At 47.7% G+C, this 9237-nt stretch overlaps 1 protein-coding gene across 1 annotated transcript; it reads left to right on the top strand.

Annotated features, from left to right (window-relative positions):
- The first annotated feature begins 2120 nt into the window (after positions 1-2120).
- Positions 2121-8195, top strand: LOC137462124 (patched domain-containing protein 3). Its single transcript, XM_068172190.1, has 4 exons — positions 2121-3051; positions 3294-3415; positions 4388-4533; positions 6501-8195. The coding sequence occupies exons 1-4, from the start codon at positions 2320-2322 to the stop codon at positions 8087-8089; spliced, it is 2589 nt and encodes an 862-aa protein (XP_068028291.1). The 5' UTR covers positions 2121-2319; the 3' UTR covers positions 8090-8195.
- Positions 8196-9237: the final 1042 nt, after the last annotated feature.

The following is a 9237-nucleotide window of genomic DNA, read 5'->3' as shown; positions in this document are numbered from 1 at the left end:
TCCATTTAAGCCCTGCCTCAGGGCAATTCGAATTTGCACATACTGTGCCTGGGGGAGTTGGGCACACCTTATATTCTTCCCATCACTACTTGTCTGGAATTCATGGGTCATGGAATTCATCCTGTCAGTGATGCCAAAAAAGGGATATCACACCCTTAAGGTGAAGGGAGCAGCCAAGATTTGTAAATGCTCGTGGTTGAAAGAAACAGCAAAAGTTAGAGGGTTTGCAAAAAAATCACAAAGTTTTATTATACACTTGGCATGGAAATTAGAGTGCTAGTCCTTGAGCTACTATACAAGCACAAGAGAGGGAGGGAGGGAGGGAGGGGGAAGGAAGGGGGGAAGGAGGGAAGGGAGGAAGGGGGAAGGGGGGAAGAGGAAAAGGGGGGAAGGGGGGAAGAAGGAAGGAAGGAAGGAAGGAAGGAAGGAAGGAAGGAAGGAAGGAAGGAAGGAAGGAAGGAAGGAAGGAAGGAAGGAAGGAAGGAAGGAAGGAAGGAAGGAAGGAAGGAAGGAAGGAAGGAAGGAAGGAAGGAAGGAAGGAAGGAAGGAAGGAAGGAAGGAAGGAAGGAAGGAAGGAAGGAAGGAAGGAAGGAAGGAAGGAAGGAAGGAAGGAAGGAAGGAAGGAAGGAAGGAAGGAAGGAAGGAAGGAAGGAAGGAAGGAAGGAAGGAAGGAAGGAAGGAAGGAAGGAAGGAAGGAAGGAAGGAAGGAAGGAAGGAAGGAAGGAAAGGAAGGAAGGAAAGGAAGGAAAGGAAGGAAAGGAAGGAAAGGAAGGAAAGGAAGGAAAGGAAGGAAAGGAAGGAAAGGAAGGAAAGGAAGGAAAGAAGGGCAAAAAGTAATTCACTGGAATCTCATTTTGAAACTTCCAGCAAATGCAACATAACAACAAAGAGAGAGATTGTGCCTTCATCCAAAAAATACCAGAAACCTTGCTGAAAGTCCTATGACCAGTTCCTGGCCCTGCCCCAAGGAGGATATTTTATCTTATTAGAACTTAATAAAAAGTGCATGAATAGGACAGGGAACAAGGACGAGCATTCAGATTCTGGGAGAAGATGGGCATGCACTACCTGCTTGAACACCACTCTGAATTGAGAGTTGGTGGAGCCATCTTTCCATGCTGTAAGGCAGATTTCCAAGCCTCAGAGATTACCTAAAGGCACTGGCTGGTGCCCAGTGGGTACCCTGACTGGGTAGCTACTGCCACCAGGTCAGTTCCTAGGTTTCAACAAGTTAGGAGCTACAGGAAATAGCTTCTGTCTGACATACCTGTCTCATGGAAAAGGGAACACCTGTGCATGGAAAAGGGAATCACCAGGCACCAACCTGCTTTAGGTGCTGAGTGCAGCAGGAGATACGTAACTTTGCTCAGAGCCTGGCTGGCTCTTTTATACTCACAGGTGCCAAGCCTGTCTTCCCTAGATGGGGAGAAGAAATACCTACAACTTTTCTGCAAGTACTGGCAGGAGAGGAGAGAGTTGCTTTTCTCAAAGGCAAGGAGATATGCCTGCCTGTGACATATTGTCTGGACACCTCTCTAGCACTGTCACATCTGAGCTTAATGTTTTCAGCCTGAAACCACTCAAATCACTGTCACAAGGCTGCAGGATAGTTTTTGGACTTGGAAAGACCCTTTCTATCACTGCTACTGCATAAAGCTCTGGCATATCACACCACTGATATTCTTGTGACTTGCCAATTGGAATAGCTACCCCTTGTTTCAAAGTCTTTATTTCTTCCACTGTCACTTTCCCGTTTTCTAAACCAGTACACTGAGAGAGCAAACACTGGAAGATATATATCACCACTGTCTGTTTTTTGCTCTCAGATGGAAAAATAATGCGGCCGCTTCGGGGAAAACACTAAAAAAGTCGATGACGTCTAGAGGCTGAAAGAAGGCGCGGGGCTGTGCCGGGAAGCGGCAGGGTCATCACGGAGCCAAAGCCGGGCTCCGGCCGCGGCTCAGCATGGCGGGCGCTGCAAACGGGCCGGACCCTACGGACCCAGAGCCAAGGGCGGAAGGCAGGGGAGACACGAACCCGAGGCGGCGCGCTGCGAGGGGAGCCTGGTCTGCCCGCCCGGCCCCCAGTGACAGTCCCAAAGAGGCGGCGGAAGCCCCGCTGAGTCACGGCGGGGGCGGTTCCGCCCGCTGAAAAATGCGGTCCGAGGTTCTGCCGGGCAGAGGGCGGCTGTGAACGCCTTTCTTCTCCCTCTCCTCTCTCTCCTCTCCTCCGGCGCCGGCACAGACCGCTCCGTCGGGCCCCGGCGTGGGACGCGCCCGCGGCGAGGAGCCGCGGCCGGCAGCCCGTGCCCCCTCGCCCATGGCGGGGCCGCGGGACCCCGCGGAGCGCTGCTCCTGCCGCAACACCAACTGCGTGGAGCGGCCGCTGCGCCGGCTCTTCGAAGGGCTGGCGAGCGGCGTGGCCGCCTGCCCGTGGCCCTTCGTGCTGGTGCCGCTGCTGCTGTCGGGCGGGCTGGGCGCCGGCTTCCTCTTCCTACCGCAGCGGCAGGCGAACGACATCGAGGGGCAGTTCACGCCGACGTGGGGGCCCGCCAAGGCCGAGCGCGACTTCGTGCGGCGGCACTTCCCCACCAACGACTCGGAGCGCTTCTCCGCCCCGCGGCTGCCCACCGAGGGCGCCTACGCCGCCCTCATCGCCGTGGCGACGAACGGGACCTCGGTCCTGGACCCGGCGGCGTGGGCAGAGGTGCTGCGGCTGAACGCGACCGTGCACGACGCCGACTACGAGCGGCTCTGCGCCCGCAGCGCCGGCGGCTGTGCCAGCCCCAACCCGCTGCTGTCGCGGTGGGGCGATGCGGGACCGCCCGGCCCGGGGAGCCTCCGCTTCCCCGTCACCGACGGCGTCTTCCTGGGGGCCGCGCTGGGCGGCGTGGAGACGGACGGCGGGCGGGTGCTCAGGGCGCGGGCCCTGAAGCTGGTGTATTACCTGCGGGAGGACGGCCCCGAGGCGCAGGACAGCCGGCAGTGGCTGGAGAGCTTCCTGCAGAACATCGTGTCCAAAGTGGCGGAGTTGCGCCTCGGCTCCATTCAGGTAACGCAGGGCCCGGGTACGGCCGTGCGGAGCCGCCGAGCCCGAAATGTCCGGCCAGCCCCGAAAGGGAAAGGGAAAGGGAAAGGGAAAGGGAAAGGGAAAGGGAAAGGGAGAAGGCAGGCACGGTGCGAGGGCTAGGCCAATGCTTCTCTGCCAACTTGGTGTTGGGCCTTGCTTGTGCTTGTGCAGAAAGACCAAGAAGAGGAAAAGTGCTTCAACATTTCTTGTTGTTTTAACGGCAGGTGACTTACTTTACCTCACTCTCCAGACAACAGGAGTTTGAAGGAAATGCCAAGAGTGTGATTCCGCTCTTCTCCGTGACGTATTTCTTAACAATTAGCTTTGCAGTCATCTCTTGCCTAAGGTAAAATGTCTCTAAGCCATGGCTCAATGAGCAGTGATCTCTGCTGTTCTTTACCTCCTTCAGTTGGTTTCTGCTCTTGTCAAGTGAAGGCATTCTTGAAGCTGCAGAATTTCTGTGACATTTTATAGGCAAAATGTATTTCTTTGCCTTTTATTGTCTACGTATGTGTACCTCCCAGCTGCTTAGATGGCAGATGAAAACTTGAACAAGTGTTCAGGTGGATGAGCAGTAGCTTCATAGATTCCTGCAAGTCTGGGTACAGCCTTAGTTGTTTTGCTTGCTAGTAGAGTCAGAGCCTTACCTGCTGTCCACAGAGAACTTAACCTGCCCTTTCTTTGTGCTGATGGAAAGTGAACACTTGCACAATCAATAGCTGTAAAGCAGTGTCTGTGTCCTGTACTTCCAAAAAAATTAGACATGTAGGGTGAGTGGGCTGGTTTAGTGCTTTTATCAAGCATCACACCTATTATACCACATATACCACATATCTTGTGGAATGCTTAAGCCAGCCCTATGGGGCGTCTTGGCAAAAGGCTGGCCACCAACCTGCCTGCTGATAAAGTTTCTCTACGTGGCACATACTGCCTGAAAGGTGCTTCCACTGACATGCTACAGCAAGAACTCATGTAAAATCAAAGACCTTCTAGAAATTCACAACTTTTTTGGGTCACCCAAAGTCTTGCCTCACTAGTAGAGCTTATATATCCTTATTTTGCCATCTGTTGTTATTGATGCAAAGATCAGTACGCATCCTTACTCTTCTGACTATAGTTGGGCAGTGGTATAAATGTCTATAACACCTCCTAGAGAAGTTAATTTTGTGTAATGGTGACACCTGGGAACTCTCCTAGCAGCTTTCATCAGGAGTTATTCTGAGAGAGGGTTATCACTGGTATCTGTGTACTTTTCATGCCAAACACCTTGGTGAATATATTTGACACATAACTAAGATATTCTTTGAAATATTTTCAGACTGAGCTGTATAAGAAATAATATCTGGCTCGCAAGCTGTGGAGTGCTCTCTTCTGGCTTAGCTGTATTAAGCAGCTTTGGATTGATGCTCTTCTGTGGAGTGCCGTTTGTGGTCACTGTAGCAAATGCACCATTCCTGATTCTGGGTAAGTAGAAAAAGTGAGTTGTATTCAGATACAAAGACCAGAGTGAAGTTAAAACAACCTAACGGTGTCAGTCTTTTATGATGTGAATGTTAGATAATACAACATTTTCTCCTGAAGTGAGTGTAGGAGATACCCAGAGGTGCAGCCCCCTCAGAGCACCTACAGGTAGGCAAGCCCCTCAGCTCAGCTCAGTGTGCCCGCAGTGGGGCTGGAGATGGGTTCTGGTGCGAGCACAGCTTTCCCCAGAAGACAAGGCCTCATCTAGATCCACTGCTACAGCAGGAAGTTTGTACATGAGAGAGTGGTAAGGTTAGCACTTCTGGCATTGTCCTAGCGTCCCTGGAAATGTAGCCAGGATGATTAATCCTCTGCAGTATAACATCTGTGTACGAACCAGTCTCAGTCGGCTGCACAACTGAAGTGATGTACCATTTGTGCAAGCAGCTCCCCCCAAAATCCCAAGGAAGTTGGTATTGCATCCTTGCTACGCAGACTGCTTAACAGCCAGTGCTGAACATTCCAAATACTGATAGTGTTGCTGCAATTAGATAACGTTTCCAATTACATAATGTTGCTGCAAACAAATTACTGCTTTTAAAATCCTTACTGCTCTCCTATGTCATACATTCTTCTGATGTTTTCTTTGGCTTGGTCTCATGCTGAGGAAAACACATGGTGCTCCCAGGTTGACAGAGGCTGTGCATCATCCTAAGATGTTCAATGCAAATGCTCCTTTGGGCAGGCATTGTTTCTTTGTTTCCTGCATAATTCTAATGCATTTTTTAAATTGATTTTTGTTTGCTATCAATTGCAGTGGCTCTGACTATCAAAAAGCTCCTTTTATATACCTGGGAAAGGGCTTATTCCAGTCTCTTCAGATCTTCAGAAATAACACACAGACTTTTGTCTTCCTTGCATTAAAGCAAATTCTCTGTACATCAGAGGATTTGCTTTGAAGGCTGCTTGCTTTCCAAGGCAGCCTGGCTCGCTGCCATCCAGTAATACCTTTGGATGTGCTGCTTAATTAATCTTTGCATGTTTACTGGCAATTGCCTGTTCAGGTAGCAGGTAATGATTTCATCTCTTCTTCTGTGCTTGGCTAAATCTCACTCCGCTATTTGCGCAGCCTTGCTTTCCCTTTTGTGTGATTAATTTTCAGTGAATAGAAGAGCCCCTGGCAACATGGCAAAATACTGAAAGGTGTGAGATAATAATCTTGAGAGTTAGCAGAGGTGAGAGAAGCCCATTGGCTCTTCATTTTTGAACTTCAGCTCACTCACTCTTAGCAAAAACCCAAACCCAGGATCCAGTCTTCCTGGCAGGTTTTCCCAGGGACCTGTCAGGTAATATTTATGAGCACATTGGTATAAATGTAAACCAAAATTAATAATAAATCATGAATAAGTGCTGGAAAATAAACTGGAGAGAAGTGGAGGGAAAGAGCATAAAAACATTAAGCCACTGGGAACCTGGAATCACTCTTCTCCCATGCACTAGCAACTGCTCTTCCTGCCTTCTGAAGGCAGAACAAGAAATTATTGGTCGATGTTGCTGCAGTGCTGAGGAAGAGATTCCAGAAATAATGGGGGATGCTTCCAGTAAGAATAGTTGAGCATAAGAATATGTAATGCTTTGAAATCTGTGTCATCTGCATCAGGGGACACGTGGACATCAGCTACAAGACACTTGTCAGAGATGCAGTAGGTGTGCTCAGTCCTTCAGCAGGGTTGCTGAGGGATCAACAGCACATCACCAGGAGGTGCTAAAAGGCAATACATTCAGCCACAGACAAAGGATCTGTTTTCCAGATTCTCTTGTAACTTGCATCAGCACTTGAGCAGTGTTCGTAGCCCAACTTCCTTTTTCAGATTTTAGGCAGAATGAAATGTGCCTAATGTTGTAGTTTTGTTGGGTGTTGGTGGAAGCTGCCATTGGCAGTGCAGCGTTAACAGTCTCTCCTCTTGCAGGGGTTGGCGTTGATGACATGTTCATCATGATTGCTTCCTGGGAACAAAGTTCAAGGAAAAAAGAGAAATCCGGTGTTAAATCTCTGCTGGCTGAGACTTACGCAGAGGCAGCACTTTCTGTGACCATCACCACTCTGACGGATGTTTTGGCCTTCTTCATTGGCACCTGGACTGCTTTTCCGTCCGTGAGGTCTTTTTGCCTCTATACGGGCACAGCTTTTGTCTTCTGCTATGTATATACTATGACTTTCTTTGGGGCAGTTCTGGTATTAAATCACAAAAGGGAGCAAGGGAGCCGACACTGGCTGACTTGTATGCGTGTGGATGTAGGTAAAGATCAGGCTGAGAGCTCCTGCTTGTACAATGCTTGCTGCATCGGCAGCTGTTCTAGGCAGCCATCTCAGCCAGAAGGTGAGCATCCAATGAGCACATTCTTTAAAAAGTATTATGGCCCTTTTGTTACAAATAAATGGATCAAGGTGCTCATGGTGTTGCTGTACGGAGCATATTTGGGTGGCAGCATTTATGGGTGTACTCAGGTCAGGGAAGGCATCGATCTCCGAAATCTGGCAAATGATGCCTCCTACGTTATTCCATACTATGATGATGATGACAAATACTTCTCCACATACGGACCCAGGGTCATGGTTCTCATTGCTGAGAGTGTAGATTATTGGAATGAGTCGGTGCGTCTTGGCATTGAGAGCTGCACACAGAATTTAGAGAACATTTCCTATGTAGATAAGAACCACTCAGAGTCATGGCTGAGAGTATACACAGAACTTGCCAAAAGGGGTTTGAGGGGTTTGATAAATATAAACAGTAAGACTGACTTCTTAAATAATTTAACTGGACTGTTCAGAATTCTTCCCAGTTTTGAGTGGGACATAAACAAGACTCAGGATGAAATAGAGGCTTCACGTTTCTTCATCCAGACAGTGAATGTGACATCAGCCGTGGATGAGAAGAATCTCCTCAATCAGTTAAGAGAGGCAGCCAAGCAGTGCAGCATTCCACTGAAGGTGTATCACCCAGCCTTCATCTACTATGACCAGTACCTGGTAATAGTGCAGAACACTGTTCAGAACGTTGTCATTGCTGCCGGGGCCATGCTCGTTGTCTCCCTTCTGCTCATTCCCAACCCGTTGTGCTGCTTGTGGGTGACTTTTGCTATAGCCTCTGTTATAGTAGGCGTTGCTGGTTTCATGACGTTCTGGAACGTCAACCTCGATTCCATATCCATGATCAACCTGGTCATTTGCATTGGGTTTTCAGTAGATTTTTCTGCTCATATTTCCTATGCCTTTGTTACTAGTGGAGAGTCATCAGCCAATAAAAGGTCAATTGAAGCTCTGTCCCTGCTAGGTTACCCAGTTCTACAGGGTGCAGTTTCTACGATATTGGGCGTAGTTGTCCTGGCTGCAGCAAACACCTACATCTTTAGGACATTCTTCAAGATCATGTTCCTTGTTATTTTGTTTGGGGCTCTTCATGGTCTTGTTTTTATTCCAGTGTTTTTAACATTTTTTGGAAACTTTGGCAGATCACCCAATACCAAATCTAAAAAACTTGAGCTTGAGAAATTATAAAGGTTTTTTGTGACTAAGTTTAATGTGTTATAATTTATATTTATTATATGTAGATTCAGTTGTAATGACTGTCTGGGAATACAATACATGAAGAAAATGAAAGACAGTAAATACAACAGGGAAGCAAAGGCTTCAGAAAAGCTAGGCAAGTAAATAATAAATTAAAACTTAGAGATGGCATTTGCATTTCTCATTTTTGTGTCAACATGTTAATGTTGTTAAATATTTATTTTTTGTGTTTACTGAACGTATTAAAGTTATTATAAACACTGACCACTGTGTCAGCTTAATGGACTACATTCAGTGCTCGTCAGGACATCTTCACAGTGGGAAAGAGTAACTTCCATTGGACTGTATTTTCTACCTTGTTTGCCTTGGTGCTGTAACTCATCCCAACACTGAGCTGGAAGACAGTTTTTTTGCCCAAGAGGCTCAAATCTTGATGTTTTACAGAAAAATTACAAGACGTCTGAACTGTCTCAGACTGCAATAAGTCGTAAGCCTTCAGGAGACAAAATGTGCTTAGGTTTCTAATTCTAATGCAGCACAAGAAAACCTTGGGTATGACTCACCCCAAGCTGATTCCCATTTTCTATTCAAAGCCTTTTCTTGGCGTCCTGTTTTCTAGCTAAGGTTGAACATCTGCTACCCTTAAGAAGTTTGTGTATAGCTTCTGTTGGCTGCAGTTTGCAAAGGGATGTGCTGTAGGTTATTGAACTTGTATGGGCCTCCTGAGTAACCACCCTGGGAGATGCTGTGCTATGGTATGACAGGGCAAGGATGCTCTAGAGAGAATCACAGCCTGATTCAAGACAAAGTGAAAAGGCAACTCAGGTTTAAACAGATCAGTCCTAAAACCGTAAGCCCATAAATTCCATTCTGTTCATCCCGTGATCTGTTGATAGAGCAGAGGAGCTTTCACTGAGTAAGAGCTAAGAATATAGGAGAAGTGGCCTTCTAACTTGCAGGGATAAGACAGTAGGTAAAAGTCAATTTATAATTTGTTGCCAATATCATGAACAACCCATTGGAAATAAAGTGAATGATGGTAACTGATGTAGTTCTGGAAAAATTGGTGTAGAACTTATTAAACCATTCGGTCGAAATCTGCTGCTGTGGAGGGTTTCTTCTGACTGAGCAAGTGGGAC

This window comes from Anomalospiza imberbis, chromosome 1 (assembly GCF_031753505.1).
Source record: "Anomalospiza imberbis isolate Cuckoo-Finch-1a 21T00152 chromosome 1, ASM3175350v1, whole genome shotgun sequence".
Taxonomy (NCBI): domain Eukaryota; kingdom Metazoa; phylum Chordata; class Aves; order Passeriformes; family Viduidae; genus Anomalospiza; species Anomalospiza imberbis.
The sequence above is the reverse complement of the archived record's forward strand: the minus strand, read 5'-3'. Positions and strand labels throughout refer to the sequence as shown.